Source organism: Zalophus californianus, chromosome 12 (genome assembly GCF_009762305.2).
Source record: "Zalophus californianus isolate mZalCal1 chromosome 12, mZalCal1.pri.v2, whole genome shotgun sequence".
Lineage (NCBI taxonomy): Eukaryota > Metazoa > Chordata > Mammalia > Carnivora > Otariidae > Zalophus > Zalophus californianus.
The window spans coordinates 106,850,405-106,877,106 of record NC_045606.1 but is presented as its reverse complement, the minus strand read 5'-3'; the positions used below and the strand labels follow the sequence as shown (position 1 = coordinate 106,877,106).

The 26,702-nt window shown below is 51.2% G+C and overlaps 1 protein-coding gene across 2 annotated transcripts in view; it reads left to right on the top strand.

The window, feature by feature from the left end:
- Positions 1–19,819, top strand: part of VIPR2 (vasoactive intestinal peptide receptor 2) — a 66,372-nt gene extending 46,553 nt beyond the window's left edge. The window contains exons 6-13 of one of the 2 annotated variants that reach the window (XM_027573744.2): positions 5,727–5,868; positions 10,824–10,941; positions 11,623–11,683; positions 13,187–13,256; positions 13,791–13,882; positions 17,138–17,267; positions 17,341–17,382; positions 18,101–19,819. In XM_027573744.2, coding sequence (XP_027429545.1) covers positions 5,727–5,868; positions 10,824–10,941; positions 11,623–11,683; positions 13,187–13,256; positions 13,791–13,882; positions 17,138–17,267; positions 17,341–17,382; positions 18,101–18,274 — 829 coding nt within the window. In that variant the 3' untranslated portion in view covers positions 18,275–19,819. Of the gene's footprint in view, positions 1–5,726; positions 5,869–10,790; positions 10,942–11,622; positions 11,684–13,186; positions 13,257–13,790; positions 13,883–17,137; positions 17,268–17,340; positions 17,383–18,100 lie in introns of both variants that reach the window. The other variant, XM_027573743.2, reaches the window with a different exon arrangement.
- The last annotated feature ends 6,883 nt before the right edge of the window (positions 19,820–26,702 follow it).

Genomic DNA, 26,702 nt, shown 5'->3' with positions numbered 1-26,702 from the left:
TATACAGCTGGTTGGTTGGGGTTAAAGGTAGAGGCTTTGGTTTCAGAACAGAAGTGTCTGTCTAGGAAAAGCTAATAAGTATATTCAGGACTAAATCTGTGACTTGAATATCCCCAGCACTAAATAAACCAGATAATATTCCTCTTATTTTAACAGGAATTTGATCACCACAGGTCTTATTTCTCTTTATGCAAATATATTTCACATGTTGAAATATATCACAGTATTGTTGAAATAAATTACAGTATTCAGATAAAAACAAAAATATAACAAATGGAATATTTCAGAAACCAACAGATAATCCATTAGGAGATCCATACTTGGAAATAAACAAGTAAAGACTGTTGTAGCTGAGAAACCCATCAACTGTAATATACTTTCCAGGCATCTCAACTCCATCAGGAGGGTGGGAATCCTCAGAAAGAGTAAGTCAGCAGCTGTAATGAAGAGCTTATACTTTGGAAAATGTGGGGACAGTCCATCATATTCTAGTTCTGGAAAGAAAAGAATAGAAACTCTTGTGCAACATTAATATCTATTCTATTCTACTATCTTCTGTTTTTTACTATGCATTTTTAAATCTTCAAATTGTTGAAGATAAAAAAAAAGAAAGGAAAAAGTTAGGGAGGTAAGCTGGCACAGGGTAACTTGAACTGGAAAAGTTACAGCTTAGTTTTAAAGAGCCCCCATATTGAACAATCCATGTTCTTGACATCGGCAGTTCACCTGGGATTGGCGATGCATGACATATTTAATTAGCCAGCCTACGGGTATTTTGAATTATTGCAAATGTGGATGTTGGTCTATAAGAGAATCTCAAATGGTTTCATGCATATCAAACAGTGTTCCCTACGCGCACATCCTTAGTCACCTACTGGTGACACCTGCTGTGTATGTCCTTCTGCCGTGTTCGGTGTGTCCTGGCTGCTGGGACCAGTGCCGGGAGCTGGTGTACGGTTCGCAGGTCTGCCTTCCTCCTGGGCCACAGAGACTCGAACCTTCCTGCCTCCGTCCATCAGCTGTGCTTGCCTGTCCGATGCCACAAGTGTCAATTCCAAACTCCGTATTCTAAAAATAACTTCGTCATCCTGGAAATTTTACCCAGGAAACAACTCTTTACAACCATGAAGCATCTACTGTCCATAATAGCCCCATAGCTAAGAAAGCATTAAGTAACCACACTCTTATTTTACACACAGAGAAACAGAGCAACTTGTCTCCTAAGGCAGGTCCAAATCTCAGCGTAGACTGGGATCACAAACACACCACCTAGTTTTGCGTGGGACTCACTGGGCAGTCCTTGCAGCCACCGTCTTGGAGGTCCAGGCACCTGACAACGTAGCTCCGGTCCCCACAAGCCCAGATTGCTGACAACACACACCACGCTGCACGTTGTATAGGTGTTCATTAAAGTAGTCCCCACGGCAGCTCCCGTAGGTCAGTGCTGTTCCTGTCCCCATGTTACCAGTTAGAGCAGGACAGCCCAGAAAGGTGCTGCCCACACCTCTTTTCACCATCTCACCTTCAGGAACTGGGGTTCCATTTCCAGCCGCCAGAAAGGAGCAGATTCCAGCGTAGTTTCTCTGGAAGCCCCAATTTCAGCTACATCCATCGTCCTGTGTAGATCCATACTTGGAAGTGAGATTTTACAAAGAGCAATGAGTGATGAAGAGAGCATCACTCAGAAACTCAGCAAACATAATTTATTTGGACGGCTTGCTAACTGGAGTGAGTGTATGCTCATGTCTGAGAGACCGCCATAAATCCCAGACCCCACTCAGGGGAAGACATGGGCAGGAGAGAGTGAGGAGGAGAAAGCAGAGAGCAGAGGTCTTTGAGAGATGAGCCCAGCCCCCATGAGGAGCAGTGGGCACAGGCCAGCGTGGGGGACAGACACCGGCTTCTTGGGGGGAGGGGCAGGCTTTCACACTCATCTCATGTTTCCTTTTATTATTCCAATTTTCCCCTTTCAGACTGTCAGTTATACATTTTGTTCTGCTGCTTCTAGGCATCTCCCAAAATTGCCACACATCCTTGTCTCATAGGAGTTAACCTCCAATCACTTTTTTTCCACTTCCCAGTCAATTCAAGACTTGACAACATTTTCATTCCATTTACCCCCTCATGCCTTTTGTGTTATTGTAATGTATTTTAATCTGACGTCTATTTTAAGGCCGTAGGCATTATAGCTGTCGTTTACGGTCAGTGGTTACTTGGAGATGCCATGTGTTTATCTTTCCCGAGGCTCTCCCTTCCTCCTGTGTCTTCATCGGGGTCATCTTCCTTCTGCCTGCAAACCCCCTGTAGGATTTCCTTCAGCACAGGCCTACTGATAATGAGGGCTCATGGTTTTTGATCACCTGAAATCATCTTAATTTTGCCTCATTTGAGGATATTTTTGAGAGTATTGAATTCTTTCTTGGCAGTTTTTTCTCTCATCACACTAAAAATGAACATCATTTTTCTTTTTAAAAGTTAGCAGCCTAGGACGCCGGGGTGGCTCAGTCGGTGAAGCGTCCGTGTTTGACTCAGGTCATGATCCCAGGGTCCTGTGATCGAGCCCCACACTGGGCTCCCTATTCACCGGGGAGCCTGCCTCTCCATCTCCCTCTGCCTCTCTCCTCGGCTTGTTCTCTCTCTCTCTCTCTCTCTCAAATAAGTAAATAAAATCTTAAAAAAAAAAAAAAAGTCAGCAGCCAGTCTCATCACTGTTCCACTGAAGGAAGATATCTTTTTTCTTGGGGTGCTTAGAAGCTTTTTTTACTTGTCTTTGGTTTTCAGCAGTGACACTATCATGGGACTCAATGTGGTTTGCTTTGTATTTGTCCTTCTTGGGGTTAATGGCATTTCTTTAGTCTCATTATTTTTTTCGTTTCCAAAAATTCTTAGCTAGTATTCTCTAAATGTTGCTTTTACCTTATTGTCTCTCCTTTCCTTCTGAAACTCCATTCTTATGTGTTCAACAGTGTTTTCACCATTCCCCATATATCTCCTACTCTGTTTCTATACTTCCTGATGTGGGAAACAAAGGCAGAAGAAAAACTATTATATTTCCTTACCACCTACAGCCCACTGACAAGTCCTTGAAACAGGCAGAGTGACCTTCCTCTAGGGATGACTGGTTGTTAATATTTTGCTAAGGGCAATAGGCAATCTTAGCCTGACCCCCAGGATCCTGAGTCTACTTTAACATGTAGAAATTACTACATCAAAAACTAATGATGTGGGTCTGGGCGGCTCAGTTGGTTAAGTGTCTGCCTTCGGGTCAGGTAATGATCCCAGGGTCCTGGGATCAAGTCCCGCATCGGGCTCCTTGCTCAGCAAGGAGTCTGCTTCTCCCTCTCCCTCTGCCCCTCCCCCTGCTTGTTCTCTCTCTGTCTCTCTCGCAAATGAATAAATAAAATCTTTAAAGAAAAAACAAACTAATGATGTATTGTATGGTGACTAACATAACATAATAAAATTTAGAAAAAAAATTAAAGAAATTACTTTGAAAACTTCCTTTATCTTTACCCCCCAAGATCCATGTTGGCAATCATCCTCCAAGCACATGGCCCACCCGTACACATCTGAAGGTCTCACGACTACGGTTTGACTAGACAGTAGTAAATGGCCCTTTCCTAACAACAGCCAGCCTCCTCAAGGTCCTGGAAACCTGCTTCCAAATTCCTTAGAGACTTACGCTGTCCCTAACCCCCTCCTGACTTGAAAGTATATAATGGACCACTCCTCACAACCCCAGTGCAGCTCTTTTTTTTTTTAATTTTTTATTGTTATGTTAATCACCATACATTACATCATTAGTTTTTGATGTAGTGTTCCATGATTCATTGTGCATAACACCCAGTGCTCCACGCAGAATGCTCCCTCTTTAATACCCATCACCGGGCTAACCCATCCCCCCAGCCCCCTCCCCTCTAGAGCCCTCAGTTTGTTTTTCAGAGTCCATCGTCTCTCATGGTTCGTCTCCCCCTCTGACTTACTCACCTTCATTCTTCCCTTCCTGCTATCTTCTTCTTCTTTTTTTTTTAAACACATATTGCATTATTTGTTTCAGAAGTACAGATCTGTGATTCAACAGTCTTGCACAATTCACAGCGCTCACCATAGCACATACCCTCCCCAATGTCTATCACCCAGCCACCCCATCCCTCACACCCCCCACCACTCCAGCAACCCTCAGTTTGTTTCCTGAGATTAAGAATTCCTCATATCAGTGAGGTCATAGGATACATGTCTTTCTCTGATTGACTTATTTCACTCAGCATAACACCCTCCAGTTCCATCCACGTCGTTGCAAATGGCAAGATCTCATTCCTTTTGATGGCTGCATAATATTCCATTGTGTATATATACCACTTCTTCTTTATCCATTCATCTGTCGATGGACATCTGGGCTCTTCCCACGGTTTGGCTCTTGTGGACGTTGCCCCAGTGCAGCTCTTTTTGCCCACGTGTCCTGTACCCAGGCTTTAATAAAACCACCTTTTTGCACAGAAGACGTCTCAAGAATTCTTTCGTGGCTGTTGGCTTCAAACCCTACATCACTTTCCATTATTTTGTTTCTCTCTACTGAAGCCTATACATATTCTACCGATCTCTTTTCTATTTCATGGTACTCTCATTTCTTGTATCTAATATCAGACTCAGCCATTTTGATTGTTAATTTCAGGGTTCTTTTTGAGTTTTCAACTTTCCATTTGATTTTTGTAATCAATTCCATTCTTTAATAAAATTCTCCACCTCTTCATCAATTATTTTGAATATATTAATCTGAGTAAGAGAGTCCCGTATCTTAAAATGCCAGTATCTGAATCTCTTTCTAATCTCTGTGTAGGTAGTGGCCTCACAAGGCGAGACCAAGGTGGAGGCTGGAGGGAGGGCACGTCTTGGGGCCTTTCTTCTTACTGGGGTCTCGGTGCTCCGGGTCCTGGCCTCTCTGGCTGCTCTCCTGGTCCTTAGGCAGCTGCCTGGGGGGAGGTAGTCGAGAAGCTACTTCTTTGTTGCCTCTCGTAGAAGCCTTCCTTAGTATGTGTTTTAATGTCCTTCAACATTTTTTAACTTTATTGAAACCTAAAGAGCTAGCAGTCACTTGTGTGCAGTAGCTTGTTTCTTGATGGCTGTGAATTAAAAGTCAAATCAAATACCAGTTAAGTTTTCTCCAGAGCAGAATCTAAGTGGTACAAGCGAATTAGAAACAAAGTGTTCTGAGCACTTTTTAGAGAAGGAAGGTATCACATAAAGTTAAGTTCAAAGGCAGATGATTTGACATGGCTCTTGCAGGAAATTTACTGCAAAGATTTTCAGTCTTCACACCTGTGAAGTGGGCACATGCCATTGCAGACTTGGAACTCAGCACTGTTTGCTTTATACTCTTATCCTGAAATCCCATTCTAGGACTCCAACCTGAGGAGCTAGAAATAAAGGAAAAGTTTACCTACAAAGATAGTTATCATAATGCAAAACTGAAAACATCCTAAACATACAGGAAGGAATAGAAACTTCCATAAAAAAAGAAGCCTTAATATTAAACCCAATTATTAAAGTGTTCATCCCTCCCCCCACCCCATCCCTCTCACCCCCCATCCCTGCCTCCCCCACCCCCACCCCTCCCCACCTCACCCCATCCCTTCCTCCACCCCTCATCCCTGCCTCCCCCACCCCTCCACCCCTCATCCCTGCCTCCCCACCCCTCCACCCCTCATCCCTGCCTCTCTCCACCACAGGAAGCTGCATTGCACCCGGAACTACATCCACTTGAACCTGTTCCTCTCCTTCATCCTCCGAGCCATCTCAGTGTTGGTAAAGGACGATGTGCTATATTCTAGCTCGGGCACACTGCACTGCCCCGACCAGCCATCCTCCTGGGTAAGGCTGTCCCTGTAAGCAGGGTCCTCTCGCTGAGGGGAGGGTGGCCTCTGTGAACTGCAGCCCCACGGACCTCCCTCCTACTGCCCCAGCCCTTTGTCTCTCTCCCCACCTCACCCTGTGATGAAGTCCCACAGCCAGTGCACAGGGCTAAACGCAAGGGTCAGGCCTGAGAAGCAGAGGGACCAGGGGTTGGGGCTCAGAGCAGGTCCAGGTTGGTAGGTGAGACAGGGATGGTGTCCCAGGCACCTCCAGGGGCTGGGAGGTCATGGGCCATGAGCACTGACCCCCAGGCAGAGCCAGAACAACACGAGGGCGCTGCTCCAAGTGATCAGCAGCAGCAGCTCTGGGCTGAAAAATCCTGACATGGATGGAGATGCACAGTGCCATTATCTTCACCCCAAATCTCCCAGATTATGAGTAATAGATGCTTCCATGGACTGCTGGGAGGAAATCACCTATGCAGCTAATGAGCTCCTGGCAGCACCTGCCAGGAGCCCAGCTGCATGTCTGTGAATATGTTGAGCCCAGCTCTCTGATACGAGGAAAAACCATGCTAATTGTTTCTACAGATGGACACTACTTGTGCTGTTCACCCCTCTGTGTTGGTGGTGATAGTGCACCTACAGTGCTTAGTTCTTTTAGTACATTGGCCATGCCCCTCCAATATGCCCGTCGCTCTGCCGAGTCTTTCTCTGCCGCCCGCGTAAGGCTACCTCAGGACCTTGGCGGGCGTCTGGGCTCCAGTTCATCTGGGCTCTCAATTTGACCACAGCTTCTGAGGGTGCCTCCTCTCTGCAGAAGGAGCCAGGACACTGGCCGCTCTCCTCTCGAGGTCCAAGCAGATGGATTCATCTGCTGACACTGTTGCTCTGGGCTGAACAGATCTAAATTAATTCAGTTTTAGGACACCACAGAACATCAGCTGTTCCATAGGCCTGCAGATAAATAGATTTCTGGGGATAATCAGCTCATGACATACTTGGACTGAATTAATGCAAGGAGTTTGTTGTAATAATAAAAGTAATACAAGATCCTTCACCTGGGAAACCCCCGCCCCCAAATAGGAGTCAGAGCCCTTGAGGCTTTTGTCCCATGTTGGAGTGTCCCACGTGGGTGACAAGGGCTGAGCCCCAGTGCCACTCTGGGGTCTCCTCTTGTTGGGAAACCTCCTTTCACTTCTCCAGGGGGCAGGGGTCTCAAAGCTCTGCTCAAAGGAGCCCTCCTTCCTTAGCTTCTTGTTAAAGGGCCAGTGACCCTGGTGGGCCCACAGACACCAGCCATCCAACCCAGGGCCATGCTCCCAGCCACACAGACAAGACCTGGCGGGCCCCCCACTGAGGGGCAGGGGAGTGACAGGGACCCAGGGGAATAAGCTCCCTGTTGTGCCTACCCCGCCCTGCCTGCCCCTATGCTGGAAATCACCGACCCCTCTGCCCATCCACCTAGTCATTTCTTGAGGGTCTTCCTGCCAGACTGGACACTGTGGTGAGTGCCCAGTGACCTTCAAAAGAGCAGTTTGCCCATTTGTGAATGAGGACACAGAGCTGAGGGAAGCCCGGCAGCTCAAAGGGCTCGATGGGGCTGTGGTCAGGGTTCAAACCGCAGGTGCACCGCACACTTTGGCATGGAAATGCCCGAGGATTCACGTCTGAGGGCTGAAGTGTGAGAAGGAGGGAGCAGGTGCAGGGTTCCCCTGCCCAATCCCCGGAGCCATGAGAGCAAAGGGGAGGGGACCTAGCTGCACCCCTCCAGCAGGATGTCACCAAGACGTGTGCCAACAGGGGAAGAAGGGTGGGGGACAAGAGGCAGGAGGAAAGGAGGCAGGACTGGGTCTTCCCTCTTCTTGTCCCTAGAGGAGGTAAGGTCTTGAGTAGGTCAGAGAGACAGTCAGACTTCAGCATGAGGAACAGAGAAAACATCTTTTCTTGCAGTTGCATTTTTTGGACATTTTTGTTCTCAGCTGGGTATCAAGCCAACATTATTCTCCCAAGCAGAACACTAGGGGAATCTCCCCCAAATAGGTCCAAGGGTCTATTTCTCGAGACATTTGGAGAGGCCAAGAATTCGACAGAGTCTATTTCCTTTCAAAAGAAGGCTTCTCCCTCCACTGGCCCCCTCTTCCCATATACTCTGGACGTAGCAGTGAGTCCTGGGCTCAGTGTGTCTCCTCCTGGCTGCCCAACGTGGGCTGGGACACCGGCAGTTTATTCTCACTGAGACCAGAACGGATGACATGTGCGGTCAATCGGGGTTTTCAAAAACCTACCTTCAGGCTCTCCAAGGCACTCCCTGAGGGTCTGAGTGCCGCCCAGCCCAGGGAGGGGTCGAGTGAGGTTATACACAGTGGCAGCCGTGAATTCTGCAGTGAAGCCACAACATCTAAGCAGGGACGCACCCAGCCCAAAGCTAAGCTTGGGCCTGGCCACTGCCTGCTGTCACAGGTGGGCTGGGGAGGGAATGAGAGGCAAAGGTTTAGGCTGGAGGCTGAGCACCTGCACGTCATGGACAGTCCTGGGCCCAGTGAGCTGCCAAGCCAGCCCACAGCCCAGGTCAGAATGGCAGAGGGTCAGGAAGAAGAGAAGTGAATGAGAGCCCATCAACATGCTTATGTGTATGTGTGCACCTGCATGCACATGCCTCCAAAACGCATACACACATGATCACAGAGGTATACACCTGCATGAACACAAGCACATATGTGCAGACACAAGTGCACACAGGAACACACACACCGTCAGACTTCATTCCGTCTGTGTCTGGATCTGTGCCTGGAAGGATGGCTGGTCTGGGGCTTTGGGTGGTGCGGTGGGAGCCCCCCACCCTCAAGTGTGGCACTGCTGTGGACCCAGGACACGTGAAGGCGCACAAGCGGGCATTCCCATGGGTACACAGCTCTGCGGCGCACTGTGTGGTGAGGTCTCGTAGCCCGCTGCGGCTTCGTGGTATTCTCACACATTTAAATAAAATATCCTGGGTTTTTTGTTTTTTGGGGTTTTTTTAAAAGATTTTATTTATTTATTTGACAGAGAGAGACACAGTGAGAGAGGGAACACAAGCAGGGGGAGTGGGAGAGGGAGAAGCAGGCTTCCCGCGGAGCAGGGAGCCCAATGTGGGGCTCGATCCCAGGACCCTGGGATCATGACCTGAGCCGAAGGCAGACGCCCAGTGACTGAGCCACCCAGGTGCCCCGGTTTTTTGTTTTTAATCAACACTACAGATGCCATATGTCTTCCAGGGACTAGGGAAACAACTTGAGTTTCTGCAGGGTGTGGGGTATGTTACCCAGTCTTACCTCTGACAGCCTGGAGGTGGGCGCAGACTTTCATCTTCTTTTCAGGGAGTTGGCCTCAAAGCCAAGTGTCTCGTATTAGATCGTAGCACCAAACGGGGCAGCACCCCACTTCCTTTCCCCACCCTTGCCCAGCTGTGTACACACTTGGCATCCTTCTCTGCACTGCTTTGGTTGGCTTTCGTCTGACTCCTGGAAAAGCATATTCTAGTCCAGAGAAAACAAACAACCAAGTGGCCTGGAAGCCGACCCTCAGCAGGAGCCCCAGCTGAAGACAGGGCTTGATGCCCTCGACTCTGGCTGTGTGGGGCGCTAGGAAGCCCCCAGCCCAGGGGACGGGCCTCGGCGATCGGCCTCCATCTCTGTGCTATGCCGTCTGGGTGGCAGCAGGCCCTGGAGGCCCTCCCACCGTGCTCTCGACCCCGAGGGATGCGATCTGAAACCACGGCCAGAGAAGGGGAAGTGAGCAGAGAGCTCGTCCCGCCCCAGACCTCCTGTCCTCACAGTGTGCTGGTGGGGAACGGACAGCTGGAAAGACATGCACGGGTGGTGGCTTCACGGTTTTACCAAGAAAACAGAGTCACCTTCAACACAAACATGTGCATCTTCCGTCCTCATTCAGCACGACATCATGGCAATCCTCCAGGCCAACCGGTGTGTCAGTTTGAATGGTGACACAATAGCCTAGCGTGAGGCTGTGACATCATGCATTTAACCATTCCACCGATACGGGCACCACAACCCTCCCTGCACACATATCTCCGTGCACTGTTGTCTCATTTCTGTCCGATGGAGCTCACGAGTGAGTGTGCACATGTATATAAATACATGCACGTGGATAAGTGTGTCCACATATACATAAATATGTCCACACCTACAGACATATATTCACGTACGTGCATCAAAATACATCCACGTATGTAAAGGTACATCTATCCACATGTAAGAATGTGTGGATATCTACCTGTACACATACATATTTTGGGGGAGGCAGCAAAGATATAGAAGAATAGAGATGGAAGTTCTGTTCTTTTTCAGCACACTTACACAAACTTGCCAATTAAAAGCCTTAGTTTCATGTTTACTCAAGAGACTAAAATACCTGGTATGTTTATATGAAGGTCTGAGAGATTAAAATATATTTGTTTTATATACTACCCGGTTTTTCCCAGTGAAAACTCTTTCAAAATGCCTGGGGACGTAACATGCTTGCTGGTTTCTCTTGTTTCACCCTTTATTTTTCTGTCTCTTGCTGAGTGGGTGGCGAGGACAAACGGAGAATCGGAGAATCGAAAGCGGGTTGGGCAGAGGATGCAGACCGAGGAGGGGCGGGGGAGGGGCAGGCAGGTGCCCTCGCCTCACCGCGTTTCCTCAGCCCGCGGCTCTCAGAGGCGGCTGTGTGCATCTGCCCCCTGCCCGTTTTATCTTCCAGTGAGTTCTGATCCAAGGCTGTGGGTGCCAAGGGGCTCACTTTAACATGGTGCACATCTCTAGCCAACACCGCTGTGTTGGTGTCCTTGGCTCCTTACACAAACACGTGCATGCCTTATGTCCTGGAGCTACTCTGCCCACGGTGAACTGTTCTATCCGAATGGGGCCGTGTTCTCTTGCTCTGTCTCTGACATTGCAGGTTGGCTGCAAGCTGAGCCTCGTCTTCTTCCAGTATTGCATCATGGCAAACTTCTACTGGCTCCTGGTGGAGGGGCTATACCTCCACACCCTGTTGGTGGCCATATTCTCCCCCAGCCGACGCTTCGCAGCCTATCTCCTGATTGGATGGGGTAAGGACTGTCCTCCCCTGTGTATGCCTGATGCCCCATCAGCCACCCACCAACCCTCCAGGTTCCTGATTTCCACCACCTCCCCTATAAATGCAGACCTTTCAGCTCAGAAGAACTCTTTCCTACCCCTCTAGGATGCACTTCCGGTCATATTAAGAAGAGCTTTTCTAGCACGACTAGAGTTTCCTATAGGCAGCACCCTCATATTTCTAGGAACCAGGAACGTGGTTTAAAACTGCTATAAAGTCCCATTCCTGGGGCATACCCTGTGGTGGGAAAGTCAGAAAGAAGTGGCATGGAGGAGAAGGGCTTCCCCGCCAGTTAGCAGGACCTTCGATAGCCAGAATTGGAAGGGGCGTAAGCAGTGGGCCGCCCAGATTCACAGTGAGGAGCACCCCTTACTGTAATTGCCAGGCTCCCACACTCCAGCAGCAACACTCACAATGCACGGTGACGCCTTGCGGACCTGTGAAGCTTTAGCTTTCCCACACATGTTTATCTTCAGTGCTTTGTAAGGCATGAGCATAAACTTCTGTGTGTTTATGAAGCATTTCCACTTGGTCCTTCCATCAGAAAGCCCCCGTCCTTGCTGACGCTGGTGAATGAGGATGCACATGTGAGTCCCTGTGGGCTGTCCCGGTTAGGTAGCACAGGTTGTGGTAACCAGGTGTCTTTGTGCAGGCATCCCCACCGTCTGCATAGGGGCGTGGACTGCAGCCCGGCTCTCCTTAGAAGACACAGGGTGAGTGCTGGGTCCATACCTCTGCCTTTAAAATGAGGTCGAGCAATCCTGGCCTAAGTTGCTGGCATCCTTAAGTCTTCGGAAACGAGAAAGAAGCTTACTATCTGGTTGCAGGGAAGATTTGCATTTGCAGCTGCAGCAGAGCAGAGAGAGTGACACAGAACACCCCACATATGAGAAGATCTCTGACTTCACGACTGTTGGTGCGGGGGACAGAATTTGGAGAAGATCCATGTGAGGGATGGGAACTGAACCAGGTCCTACAGTGGAGCTGGGATTAGGGTAAACCATGCAGAGAGGGGCCAGCACCTTAGGTGGGGGAAGCAGCATTCACAAAAGGGAACCAAGCAAAATGCATGCATTGTTTGCCTGGAGCCAAGTACAGAGAGGTGACCAGCGGACCAGGTTAAAATGGCCAGCAGGGGCACAACTCTCAGATAGTTCTCTAAAATGCAGCCTGAGCAGGGTCCAACGTTCTGTCTTATGTATACAGCTGGGTCATGGCGCCAAACTCAGGTACCAAGTTCCCACCATGAATGTTGTGCCTCATAAAGGGCTCTCGGAGTCTACCAGTCATCTACTACTGGTAACACACCATCCTAAACCCAGTGGCTCACATAATGGCAGTTCATAGGGTGTGTTTCTGTGCACTGGCAGCTTGGGCTGACTCCCGTGGCATTCTTCTGGCCTCAGCCCAGCTTGCTCACACACCGGGGGCACCTGCTGGGTTGGCCGAGGACTGGCACGTCTGAGATAGCACCAACTGGCAGGCTCTTTTCTATCCTGCGGGTTCCAAGCGCTCCACATCCTATTGCCAAAACCAGCTAGGATTCAGAGGCGAGGGCTGGTCTCTCCCCTTGCTGGGAGGGGCTGCAGAGCCTCACTGCGGGAGGAATAATGGAGACATTGTGAGTGCCCTCTCCCAGCTTCCTCCTGGAGACAGCGCTTACGCTGGAAACCAGGAGTGAAAACATGGCTAGACAGACATTCCTATAGCTGTGCCTACCTCAGTTATTCCAAAGACATTTCAAACCTTCGTTCAAGGTACAAATACAAACCATTCAGGAGATGAGAGGAAATTAATTTTCAGGAGAAAAACTCCCCTCTGTTGGCCAGAGTGAGCATGAGCTACACCAACTCCCAAGTTATGGGCCTTCCCTGGGGCTTGGTCTCCCCCTTCTCCCATGTCCTGGAGTTCTGCTTTTGCTCCGCCTCTCCATTAGCAGACTGTCCTGTCAGGAAGAATAACATGAAACAAAGTGACTGGATAGGGACAGGTTGCACCCGGACCTGTGAGTGCAGAGCACCTCGGCCCCTACAGCGGCACTCGCGGGCCCTCAGGTGGGGCCACGAAACACACCAGGCACGTAGCTCGTGCATTGGGAGGGTCCAGCTGGTTTTGCCAGTACCGTGTACGGGCTGAGAGGCAGTGCACTTGCCCTCATGCACTTGGTTTGTGGATGAATCAGAGGTAACATGATTTTCCTTCTCTCTTTTCAATAGTTGTTGGGATACCAACGACCACAGTGTTCCCTGGTGGGTTATACGGACACCAATTTTAATATCTATCATAGTAAGTAATTTCTGTATTGAAACATGAGCTATCCATTGCACACTTGAGTAGAGAGGGAGCCCACTTCCCTGTATTAAATATAAATAGCCCTGTTCTGCTCAGCCTTCTGAGAGAAGACCCACACACAGCGGCCCAGCTCCTTCCATCAGTCCTAGACTCAGGTCCCGGTTGGGACGAAGGCTCAGTGAAGGGGGAGGGGTGGAGGGAGAGAGGCGTGTTCTCCGGCACAGGGAGGAACCCTGCAGGAAAGTCACAGCCACGCACTGTGCGGTTGGAGCTGAATCACATTGTCATTTGTCACCTCCCATCTCAGAATTGACTTGCTCCTGTAGCCTGGGTCCTGAGACACATGATGCTGTCGGGGGACACAGTCAACTCCAACTTGGAGGGCAGCCCCAGGCTGGGCAGGGCTCCTGCACTTCTGTCACAGAGGGGAGGAGAGACGATTCAGGCGGGGTTGAGCCACAGACGTCCCGGCCACACCCCCTCCCTGCAGGGAAATCCCACACAAACATGTGGTCTCTATTTGTGCAGGTCAATTTTGTCCTTTTTGTTAGTATCATACGAATTTTACTGCAGAAGTTGACGTCCCCAGATGTCGGCGGCAATGACCAGTCACAGTATAAGTGAGTATGTGTGTGGGTCCAGGAGCCGAGCTGCCCTCACTACCCTCCCGCGGCCTGGAAACCTAGAGTCAGGGAGGACGTGGGTCTGCGCATGCAGCAAAGGCCCAAGTTCGCCTCCTCTGGGTGCGGGACTGTGCTCATGGCTAAGGCAGCTGGTGTCTTCTCCAAGGGAGGGTGCTGCCATGGTGGTCATTCCAAGGCCCTGCCCCTGGTTTCAGCACGGATATCCTCTAGCGAGCTTGCTTACGGAAGCACTCCGCCTGCTCTGCCTGTTTTGCAATCTGACTTCTTCTCCTTGACCACACATTATTTGTATTTTATGCTTAATTCTTTTTTCCCCATCAGACCACAAGGTTCATGCTGGCACCTAACGCCAGGCCTTGTACTTAATAATAATTCATGTTTATTGGCTGAATGATTTCGTGAAGATGGTCATCGTCACATCCATTCAGTGGGAAAGAGAACAGAGGTTAAGTAACACGCCACAATCATCCAGCTCATTAATGAGGACCTGAAGACTCTATGAAAGAATTCAAAGAGTCTATAAATTTCTGTCAAGAATTTATAAAGAAAAAGTAAAGCCCACAACTTTATTATAAAGTAGAACTAGTTTAGCACGGGGTAGTTGGTCCTACCAGTGGGAGCCTCGGGTTCAGATAGACCAGTTTGGAATCACGGCCACCTGGAGCTGTGTGACCCTGGGCAGGTGACCTGACTATGGCCAGGGGTGGACCTGGAAGCTGGACAGGCAGCATCCCCCCACTCATAGCCAGGGACCCAGTGCTGGGCTTACACACCAGCTGGAAGCCTGAGTGATGTGACTTCACTGCTCTGGGCCTCAGTGTCCTCATCCATAAAGTGGAAATAATAGTCATTATCTCTAAGGCTGGGAGGGTTAATACAGTTAATATTTGAAAGACATTTAGTGCTGGCACCAGTAAGTGTTGTGGGGAAGTCTGGTGCACGGATCCTTCTGACCGTGCCCTAGGGCACAGAAAACTCAAGGCATCCCTTTCTCTGCGCAGTCCACTCAAGGAGGTGGCACAGAAGGCCGGGCCTAGAGATGGGATTCCACATCAGACCACAGAGGACAAAGCCGTGCTACCCCCTCTGAGCAGCGTCTGTACTGGTCCTTGAGCTCACTCGCACCTGCAGCTCAGGGACAGGACTGCCCTCAGTTGCTCTTCAAAATCAAGTTTGATTTTTGGCTAGTCTTGTTTAGCTTCCATGCTGACCTTTTCTTTGGGTTTTTTGGGAGTGTTCATTCAGTACGTCTTGGAGATATATGCTTTTATTTTAGAAACAAAATTAAGTAGGAAAATAGAAACTGTTCTTTTTCCAGGATGACAAAAAAGGCAGAGCCTGTCTGTGATGCTGCCCTTTGGTTGTATCTTGATGTCTTTTCTCTGCAACTATCTTTATAACACTAACAAACCCCCTGAACAGGGTCCCAGAGGTCCAGCCTCGCTAGAAACTCTTCTCTAGAAATGAGCATGATGTACATAAGGGAATTCAGGCAGACTCTTTGTCTCGCACTGAACTAAAGGGCACAGCTCCCTACATAACCCACTTCTGTTCACCAGGCTAGCGCTGAACCAGGGTATGAAATGCAGCAACCCTGTAAGGTTAAATGTTTGGACCTATGAGTGGGCAGCAGTGTGATGCTCACTGACGGGCCTTCCTTGCTGATGAGGCCCAGGTCATGTTGCAGAATGGCCTGGGCTCCTGGGGTTTGCACAGATTGCCTGAAACAGGACATCCCACTTGTAAACACCACAGGACGTGGTTTTTGTTGTGAGGGAAATCAGGAGAAATGGTCACGTTTCTAAAACTTACATCCCAGGCTCTGAGTGCTAGGTCTGAGGCGGGTGCCTCAAAAATATGTCAAGAAGTTCATGACTTTTTCTAAGCATTGGGTAGGGTCAACAAACAAGAGAAGGTGAGGGAGGTGCAGAGTGAAGCCTCCTCGCTGGGAGGGCGAGGGAGGATGAGCCTCCTCATCCTCAGGATGAGGCTGCAGGGTCACTGCAGAGGCTACCGGATGTTCGTTTAGGGGGTCTTGACATGCACACACATCACCAGGTGGCCTGACTTGGCCTGGGGGCCAAGCTCCTCCTTCTTGACGAGCCCCCAGGGGACCCCAACGCTCCTGTCCATGCTGGAGTTGTGAGGGTCAAATCTGGCCGCACGTTGGAATCACCCAGGAAAATGTTAGAGCTACCAGTGCGGGTCCTGCCTGCCCACAGGGACCTGATTTAATTGGAGTGAGGAGGCATGCTGGACTGAGAAGTTTTAAAAGTTCGCTGGATGATTCTAATGTGCAGCAGTGAGAGTCCCAGGCTCAGAGCAGTGATTCTCAAAGTGGGGTTCCTAGACAGCAGCTGCAGCATCTCTAGGAACCTGATAGACACACCCCAGACCCACAGAGCCAGCAGTCCGAAGGAGGGGCCAGCAATCTGCCTTCTGACGTGACCTCCAGGTGGTCCTGGTGCCGCTGAAGCTTGAGAAACACCAGGTAGAGAACAGAGACGGTGTTTGCTCAGGGCGTGGGGAGAGCAGCTACAGGAAAGGGGGACGTGAGCTCAGCTGTTTTACTTTCAAGCATAGAATGCAGTGAGCAGAAAATCTGCATTTTTGTTCAGGGAGGGTAGTAACTCTTTGATGGACAGAGCAATTACACCCGGTTGGTCCAGGCCACCCAGAGCCCGGGTCGCCTGCCCTGCTGCCATACTCTGTGCTCAGGGGCTGCACCCCTGCTGAGTCTGCTCTTGCGATCGGAAAGCCAGGCCTGCCTCTGCCCCGCCAATGCTGGTTATGAGACACTGCACTCAGACCAGTGTCATTGCTGGGCACCTGTCAGGAGGTCTTGTAAGAGCTTTGCTGCATTGTGAGGTACAGTCATTTTTTTTTAAAGATTTTATTTATTTATTTGAGAGATAGAGAGCACGAGAGGGAAGAGGGTCAGAGGGAGAAGCAGACTCCCCGCCGAGCAGGGAGCCCGATGTGGGACTCGATCCCGGGACTCCAGGATTATGACCTGAGCTGAAGGCAGTCGCTTAACCGACTGAGCCACCCAGGCGCCCTGGTACGGTCATTTTTATCACCATGTTGGCACATTCTGCCCATCGCTGGGCAGGGGAGGTTGGTTTTACTTAAATTTGTGAGAAACAAGGTTCAGACCGGTGAGGCCAACGTGCAAGACTCCTGAGCCCACAGGCTCCCTGGCCATGCTCAACATCCCTCTCTGTGCTGCAGGAGGCTCGCCAAGTCCACACTGCTGCTCATCCCGCTGTTTGGAGTTCACTACATGGTGTTTGCCGTGTTTCCTATTGGCATCTCCTCCAAATATCAGATCCTGTTTGAATTGTGCATCGGATCATTTCAGGTTTGTGTGGGAAGGGACTGTCCCTCCTCCCCAAGTTGGTGAGAGGCCTCTGACAGTCCTTTCTCGCTTGCAGGGCCTGGTGGTGGCGGTTCTGTACTGTTTTCTCAACAGTGAGGTAAGTGCTTTGTCACACCTCAGGGGACATTCGGCTCGTGTGGGATTCCCTAATGTGGTCCCCCAACCTGAAAGAGAGCTCAGGTCTTCTGTCCGGGCAAACCCCCTGCCATCCCTTCCAGCCCCGTTCACAAAGCCTGTCTCTCCACACCAAGCATCACTAGTCGCCCTCCCACAGGCCAGCTCAAGAAAGCTCCCCGGCCGGGTGGTGGAGAAGGACCCTGCCACTCTGTGTGGTCACTCTCTTGCTCCTTGACCCTGGATATCGGGAGACGCAGAACCCAGTGGGGAGGGGCGGGCACATGGATGGGAACCCTGCTCCCTGAGCTCGCTGCCCACAGCTGTCAGGATGTACATGCGTGAGTCCCTCTGAGCCCTGCCCTGCTCTGCTCCTTTCCCACATGCCTTCACCTGCCCAACATTGTGTGGCCAACTGCCCCCTGATGCTCTTGCCTGCACCTCTGCCCTCCCTCAGTTCGAAAGCCCTTCCCATGCCTGCTTTCCTTCAACTCCTTCAGTTGGCTCCCAAGTCCCGATTCCCCACCTGACTCACGAAAACCCCAAGCTTGCTGCTTGGGCCGCACCTTCTCTGCTACAGATACCCCAGAGGAGAGGGGTCGGTCAGAGACCTGTCAGCGCCGACCGGCCCCCAAGTTTATGTTTGTAAGCTCCCACGTTTGCCTGACCCCCACTTCCTCGTTGCCTCGCCCTCGCCCCAGGTGCAGAGCGAGCTGAAAAGGAAGTGGCGCAGCCTGTGCCGCAGCCAGCTCTGCGGCTGGGACTACAGGCTCCACAGCTTGTCCGTCTCGAGGAACAGCTCGGAAAGCGCCCTGCAGTTCCACCGAGGCTCCCGCGCCCCGTCCTTCCTGCAGACAGAGACCTCGGTCATCTAGTGCACGGCCACATTGCAGAGGGACTCCCCAGAGCCCTTGGAATGCGGGCCGCCAAAGGCAGGCCTCCCCCAGCAGGAGAGCCCTGGTGGGTGACGCAGCGGTAACACGCTAGAGCTGGTCTCTGCTTATCCCATCTGTGGAGCTGGCGTTACCTTCTAGCTGACTGGGACTTTCGTCGGATTTGTGTTAAACTCCAGCATGTAGGTAATTTTGCTCATAATGTTTGGCCAAGCAGACGGGCCCATTTTCAAAGTGAATAGGGAGACAGAAATGGTCCCTAAAATGAGGTATAGTGGCCCAGAACTTGGGTCCAGCCACCATGGAAGGAAAACAAGGGAATTTTCTAATCTCGGTGCCAGTTCTGGGCAGGGGGCAAAGGCCTGAGCTGGGGGCTGGACGCTCCCTCTGCATGACCCCCAGCACTGGCCTCCCCCTGCCCGGTCCTGATTAGGGCAGCCCTCTTGTCTGCAGGACACGGACACAGAGCAGCAGAACCCATCCCTGCTGGGTGCCCCTGCTTCTCCCCACCTGCCCCAGGGCCTCCTCTTCCTGCTCGCCTACCAGGAAAAGTGCAGAGAAGGGTGTCAGATGAAAATGGCAGCAGGTGGCGTGTCACCCCTCGAGGGCGTCTGTGTTTATGAGGGCTTCCCAACCATCGAGGACTCCCCCTGAGACCACTGCAGGCCCCCTCCCCCAAGAGGGTGAGAGGGTTGGGTGACCTGTGGCCAAGCTTGTAGGACCTGGTCGTCAGGGCAACAAAGACACCAGGCATTTTATCTGGGGGGAGCAGAAACCTATTCTCCTTTTAATGAAAATAACCTTACAGTCATTTCTGTTTAAATGGAGAATTATTCTAACAAAATATAAAACTGTGTTGAGCGCTTCTGTCCAACGTTGGCAAGCAGCAGTCCCGGTTTCCAGTTCCCTTGATGTTTGCAGATTTGGGAGCTAGGTCTGAGTGGCTGAGCAGCTGCAGAGGGAGCAGGAAGCCAGCGAGGAGAGAGAGAGCCCAGCCGCTGGACTCAGCGATTCGACCCCTTTTATGATACTGATGCCCCCAAAACTGAGGCCATGACGTCTTCTTCCTGAGGCATCCTAGAACCTGGCCAGCATGAGGGAGCAGGACCTGGCCGGCAGGGGTGGTCAGAGCAGCTCAGAACAGCTCATGTTGGTGACAAAAGCCTGGACAAACGGGGACAGCGGAGTGACTGTGTCCAAAGGCCACCAGGACCCAGGGCCCCCACCTCAGATGAGCCACTGTAACCAGAGCCACGTGACCGACTGGAGAGCCAGACCCAGGTTTATGTGGGGCCACGGGTTGTGTGGGCTAGAGGTGCATCTTCCTCACTGGCGTGCACCAAGGCCCAACAGACGTGAACTGGTCTGTCTTGCCAGGAAGGGGAAGGGGAGCGGGAAAGTGAATGTTTACTAATAGCAGGAGCAGGTGCCAGCAGAGTCAACGTATGTCGTCTGAAAACGTTGTAAATGTGTGTGGAACGCCCGCTGTATGTAAGCACTTCAGTAAAACCTGATTCCTGTCCAGAGGCTGGTAGTCTCATTCACTCTGGCCTGCACATCCTGAGGTCCTAGGGTCTCACACTGAGGACAGACGCACACTTGTTAGCTGAGGGCCGTCACCATCAGAGGAAGTCTCCCCGCACGTAGAGCAGAGCTGGATGGAGGAGGGAGAGAAGGCTCATGGCGCCTTCAGGGGCACTGGAAACAGCCACCTCTCCCCGGGACGCGTAGGCCGCCCGCCAGGTCATCCTTCCTGGAGCACCCTGGTCAGCGGTCGCCGCGGCGTAAGGCGGCTCCGGCAGCCAGAGGGGTGGGGGCCCCGCACACACCCAACCCCAGCCACAGAACCTGAGAAGCTGCCAACAGGGGCAGGGCTGACACACGTGTGCACGCACGTGTGTGTGTGTCTGCGAGCAGACCCCAAGCCTGTGTGCCACAGGCAGATAGAATCTACGTCCACACGCTCCATGCTCACCCAGTGCTTCTCTTCAAGAGGAACACCGCACGCTGCGAAAATCAGACTCTCAAGAGCCAGACGGGAGGTGGAGAGGCGGACCGGCCTGTGGTGAGTCTCCTGCGAGCAGAGTGCGGAGAGGAGCCTCGGCGCACGGCCTTGGCCCCAGCCCCCGGGGCAGCTGAGGGCAGGTGGAGGGGTCCAGTGAGGAACACGGTCCCAACGCTGAAGGAACACTCGCAGGGACGGCAGAGGCGTGAGCGACCCCTCCTCTCCACAATGGTCGTGCTCCTTTCTTGTCAAAAAAGGTGGCTTTTAAGTGGCTTTTTTCAGGTTTTCAGGTTACAGAAGTTATACAGAGGAGTTATAAAAGTTCAAATATTATAGGCAAATATTACCGACAATTCCATCTGCTCCTGTCCCTTCAAGAGCTAAATATTATGAGTAACTGACCTTCCCAATATTTTCCTTTATGTTTATGCAAACCTCTCTCCCCCCTCCCTTTCTTCTTCTTCATGGAAATTAGGTCATATTGTGTAGAAGCTTCCGCAACTTGCTTCTTTAGTGAAGACAGATTGTGTGAATCTTGCCTGTCTACTACGATGCGCTTTAACACTGCGTGATAGTCCATGGCACTGAATATATTGGGTTTACCTCATCCACCCCTACTGATAAATGTTTGAGTTGTTTCACGAGTGCTTGTGCCTTTGCCCGGGGACTCCCACAGAATAAGCTCGCAGCACGGGACATGCTGGGTGTAGCCATGCATAGTCAACGCGGGGCAGGTGCCGGCCCTGGGAAAGGGCTCCCGCTCGCCACGGCCATGACGGCTCCTCACCCACCAACCCCAGCATCATGGACATTTCCTCTCTTCCTCGCCCCAATCTGCCTGCCTCGAGGCGTGAGGGACATGAGCACCTCTTCTCTGCTTCTGAGTTAATGCTGAGCCTGACATCACGGTCAGATGGCCAGCCCCCTGCCCCTCCTGGCAGCCGCCCCACCTGAACACAGGTCCTGCTGCCGTTTTACAAACTGACTTCTTTATTCCTGAGAAACGGGGACGAGACTCAGCAGAGGCCATGATTTGTGTCACAACTGACAAGCACTTAAAGAGGCACCGCTTAGCTTGTGGCCCTTACAAAGGATTTAGGGCATCTTTTATACAGAAAAGTGTTCTTTGGAACATGGAAAGAAAGACGGTCGCTTCCTTCATCCTCTCTAAAGGTTTCCTAGGGAAGTGGAGCAGGCAGAGGTGGCTGGCAGGTGATCTCAATAATGGAAACAATCCCACCTCTGCCTGCCTAGGGGTGCCCTAGACCGAGCCTTGAGGGGCAGGTCATAGTGTGAACACTGACCGCCTGAGCCAGCACAGGACCTTCATTAAAGCTACTTATATTCAACACCCAGAACTGAAGAAACAATAGGGAAAAGTACACTGGTAAAGATGATTACAAAGCAATGAGATCAAGTAGGACCCAAGTCTCTTTGTAAGATTTAGGGTTATACATATCCTCTCTTGTGCTGAAGGTTGTAAGTAATCAAGTCAAAGAGCAGTCTACAAACTCAAGACACCTTAGAAACACAAACTTTTATGGTTTAAATATAATGATGAATCTAGAATATGCAAATTTTATTTTCAAATCATAACATAAATAATTACAATCCTTTTCTGATTTGAAAACACACACTACACTAAAGCCTCATACAAGGTGACTCAATTCTACAGACTTTTACATAGTGTGGGTGGATTATGGTCTCCCAAGTCTATCCACCTGCAGTGAAAAAGCCCTTATCTATTATTAGCTCTACGGAAGCTGGAGGTATATAAGACACAATCTCTGTAAAATTAACTCCAGTTTTTGTGTATGTATGTATGAAGCGCGCACACGCGCGCGCACACACACACGGATGCTTGGATAGGATGTGTTCGCGTGGGCACACTCCTGGCTACCTGTTGCCCTGTTGCCCTCTGGAAAGGATTTTGACTGGCTTCCCACACCCTTCTCTTCCCTCCCTTCAAAGAGAGTCCCTCCTTGTCAGACAGCCTCTGGGGCTTTGAGATGGGGGACCTGAAGGGAGAGAGGAAGGAGAGGCCTTCCTCTGGGCGGGGTTGATGGACACAGTCCAGGCTCAGCTCGAAGCTGAGAGCAAGAACCAAGGGAGAAAGGAGACCGGGAGCTACCACAACCCATGAGGGGCCTCTGTGGTGTAAGAAAACGCATGAACTACTCAAAATTCCTTTGGATGCACAGATCGTGCTTTTGATCACCTGTCACACTTCTCTGGGAATGAAACCATGGATCATGGATCGGTACGCATTGGTCTGCATTGTGTCTCTTAACCCACACGTCCATTGTCTGTCTGTACATCTGACCATGTGACTGCTCATGGCTCTGCAGAAGACAAGAGTTCAGCAAGGGAAAGGAGGGTTTGGAGGAAAAGACAGGCCTTAAATGAGGTTACAGGGGATATGTGGAATTTATAAAAGGGAATGGCTTAAAAATAGGACGGATGTAGTTAATGCAGCTTGTTGAAGGGCTGCACTCAGCTCTGCCGAGGAGGCAACGGGAGAAGTCAGATGGGCAGACTCCAAATGCTCCTAGCAGGTGAAGTGGGCTTTCTTTGGAAGACTGGGAGCTTTCCAAGGTTTTCGAGCTGGGGAATGACGTGGCCAAGGTAGTGTTTCAGGAGGTTCATTGATGGCTGGGGAAAGAAGTGTCGTGGAGCATCTGTGAGCTTGGTCTGTGCAGGACGGAGGAGGACAGCAGCTAGGGAGGCCAAGAGAAGGGGAGCCACACCCGCGGTGGCACAGTTTGCTAAGAGGTGACATCGGGATCACAGAGGCGTCCCCGGACGCGCATATGGCAGTGATGCACACTGTGGGCCAGAGGCCGCCACGTTCACGCCGTTGACTCTGACACTTTCAGAATAAAATGAATACATTGCTTTTTTTCTTTCTTTAAATTTTTTTATTGTTATGTTAATTGCCATACATCACATCATTAGTTCTTGATGTAGTGTTCCATGATTCATTGTTTGTGCATAACACCCAGTGCTCCACGCAGAATGTGCCCTCCTTAATACCCATCACCAGGCTAACCCATGCCCCCACCCCCCTCCCCTCTAGAGCCCTCAGTTTGTTTCTCAGAGTCCATCGTCTCTCATGGTTCGTCTCCCCCTCCGACTTACTCCCCTTCATTCTTCTCCTCCTGCTATCTTCTTCTTTTTTTTTTTAACATATAATGTATGATTTGTTTCAGAAGTACAGATCTGTGATTCAACAGTCTTGCACAATTCACAGCGCTCACCATAGCACATACCCTCCCCAATGTCTATCACCCAGCCACCCCATCCCTCCCACCCCCCACCACTCCAGTAACACTCAGTTTCTTTCCTGAGAGTAAGAATTCTTCATATCCATGAGGTCATGTGATACATGTCTTTCTCTGATTGACTTATTTCACTCAGCATAACACCCTCCAGTTCCATCCACGTCGTTGCAAATGGCAAGCTCTCATTCCTTTTGATGGTTGCATAATATTCCATTTGAATACATTGCTTTTTAAAATATTAGTCTGGCTTACAGAACTAGCAGCCTTCAGTTTTCCTGTCCTGTGGAAGTTTTTCTGAGAAAGAAAGGTGCCCAAGGGCCTCGGAGGGGGGTACCTCTCCCTCTGCTCTGCTATGTTGGCTCAACTGCATCTCAAACCCACTTACAACATAAGAGACATGGAGAGACACTGGAGATCACATGAGTTTGTACAACCCCAAACCAAACTGATGCTTTTCACCGATCTATGGAACCAAGAAGAAAGAAATCTATGCGTAAAAATCTACTCGACTAGATCCAGGCCGGAACAGAAAGACCATCCAGAATGAATCTGAGTCAAACCCAGCAAGCAGTTCTGGGCTCCACGTGCTCTCCAGGTCAACAGACCATAGCTCGAACCTGGGACCCTGATGTGCCCACCCTCCCTGACCCACACTCTGCTGTCAAGCTAGATACACAATAGGCTTCCATAAGCAATGTCAAAATGTGTTTTTATGGAAGTCAAACCCCAGAATCCTGTTTGGGGCATTAGGGGTATGCGGGGCTGTGAGGGGAGGGGTCTGTCGGTGAGACTCACCCTCCAGGTTTAGTAAATAAGGTTAAGGTCAGATTGCCAGGCCCATGTCAGGAACAGCAAAGTCGAGACAGAGGCAGCAACAGGGGGGTCAAGGCCCACAGGAAGGAGGAGCATTTGAGCAGGACAGTTATGCCCCAAACACAAGGGAGGCTGGGCCCAAACTGTCTAAGAGCAACACCGTGAGGATGGGGTGCAGCACTGCGCCCCCCTGGGCTGAGCTGGGTGCTGTTGAGGAAAAGCATGAGGTTGGGTCCAGGGGTGCCTCGAGGACACTGTGATCGGGAATTCCCAGTTGATTCCACAAGAAGGGAACACATGTCCCACATCCACGTCGCAGCACATTTACCCAGCTGGGCCAAAGCAGATTATTGGGGATGGCACGGAAAGCCACGCCACATCTTCGTGGTACCCCCTGCACCTTGGCTCCCTGGCCTCCCTGGTCGGCATCTCACCCAGATGACGTCCCTGCAGCAGAGGGACAGGTTCCACCCTGGGTCAGCACAGCCCACAGACGCCCTTTGCTCGGGCCTCAAGGCAAATGTGCCCCCAGAGCCGGCATCACAGTGGCCCTGCTCGCGGTCACCCACTGTGGGCTTGCTATTGCAAGCTGCCTTGAATTTGTTTTGGGATGGATGCCAGTAAAGCAGTAAATAAAAACACTGTCCTCCCGCGGCCACCCAGCCAGCCTCGCAGTGGCCAGTCACACTAAGGTCTTCCTGGGGTCCCCATGCAGTCCTCTCCTGTTTCTGGGCCCGGGCCAGGATGAATTCCCTCCCTACAAGACAGTTCTCTAGACGTGAACACCCAGCAGAGGAAATTAGGAAGGGGGATAGGCTTCAGCTTCTTCACAGTCTCTGCTGGAGACCTTTGAGCAGAGTGAGATCCAAATGATATTCCTGCTCCCAAAATGTCAGGGCTGCTCTGGAGAAACACCAGCATTTGTGGTGGCTTGGGGTAAACTTCTTGAATAATCTGGGCCTCAGCCATCTTCCCTGCAAGACTGTGGCCTCCTCACCGCCCTCCTTCTTATTTCAAGGGCCTTCACACACCCATTACTGGGGCCCACAGCCCCTCCACCACCCCCTTTTCCCACATGGACAAAACTCCCTGGGAAGCCATGTGAGTGGACCGGTCTGCCAGAGGTAGCTGAGGACACGTCATTGCACATCATTTCTGAGCTCCCGCCCGCAGGAGGGTGATCTAGGTCTGGGTCAGCAGGGATGACAGGAGCCCTCTGTGAGCAGTGGGGCAGGCTCCTGCTCCTGTCTGGGAAGGGTGGCTGGCAGACCCGAGGGAGCGCTCCCTGGGGGCGGCTGCGGAAGGGACCCCCTCACTCCAGGAAGCTGCTGAGCCCTGGGGAAAGCTCAGAAGGAAGCCCCGCATGCTTTGCTGGCACAGAGGTGACCTGCATCAGACAGCTCACGGGGAGGGCTACGCGCCAAGCAAGAGGGACGGAGAGAGGGAATAATGCCCTTAGGCTCTGGAGCACACAGGGAGGCATCTCTTAAGAAACTTTTTTAAAACATATACATAAGAGGGGCGCCCGGGTGGCTCAGTCAGTTAAGCGTCTGCCTTCGGCTCAGGTCATGATCCCAGGGTCCTGGATCGAGCCCCGCATCGGGCTCCTTGCCCTGCAGGAAGCCTGCTTCTCCCTCTCCCGCTCCCCCTGCTTGTGTTCCCTCTCTCACTCTCTCTCTCTCTTTCAAATAAATAAAATAAAATCTTTTAAAATATATATATATGTAAGAGGGAGCAGAGGCTGCTGGGAAGATGGCGGAGTAGGAGGACCCTGGGTTTACCTCGTGCTGCACCTAGAGAACACCCACATCAGCATGAATAACCCAGAAAGTCACCCGAAGACTGGCAGAACAGACTCTCCAGATCCGAAGCGGGTCCCCCCCTCCGATATGCTCTTGGCAAGATCTCATCAAAGCAATGCCACAAGCCTGGCAGTGTGTGTGTGGCCCAGACAAGGGTCAGCACCACTCCAAAGTGAGTCCTGCTCCAGGGAGAGGCAAAGATAACCACACACCAGTCTGACTGTGACTCTAGCAGTGGGTTGGGGGCAGGTAGCTGGTCTGACTGCAGGCCCCACCCACCAACAAAAGCTTCTCAAGAGACAACACAGGGAAAGTGCCTGCAGTCTGGTGCTACTTCATCTCTGGCAAACACCTGGTCTTACTCAACTTAAGCCCAAGGCAGCCCCAGACTGGCCCACTAAAACCACGGGCACCAGACTCTGCCCACAAAAGGCAGAGAGCCATCACAGGCTGGACTGAAGGCAAACACAGCTCCACCACAACAGTAGGGCACCCCTGGAGCAACACAC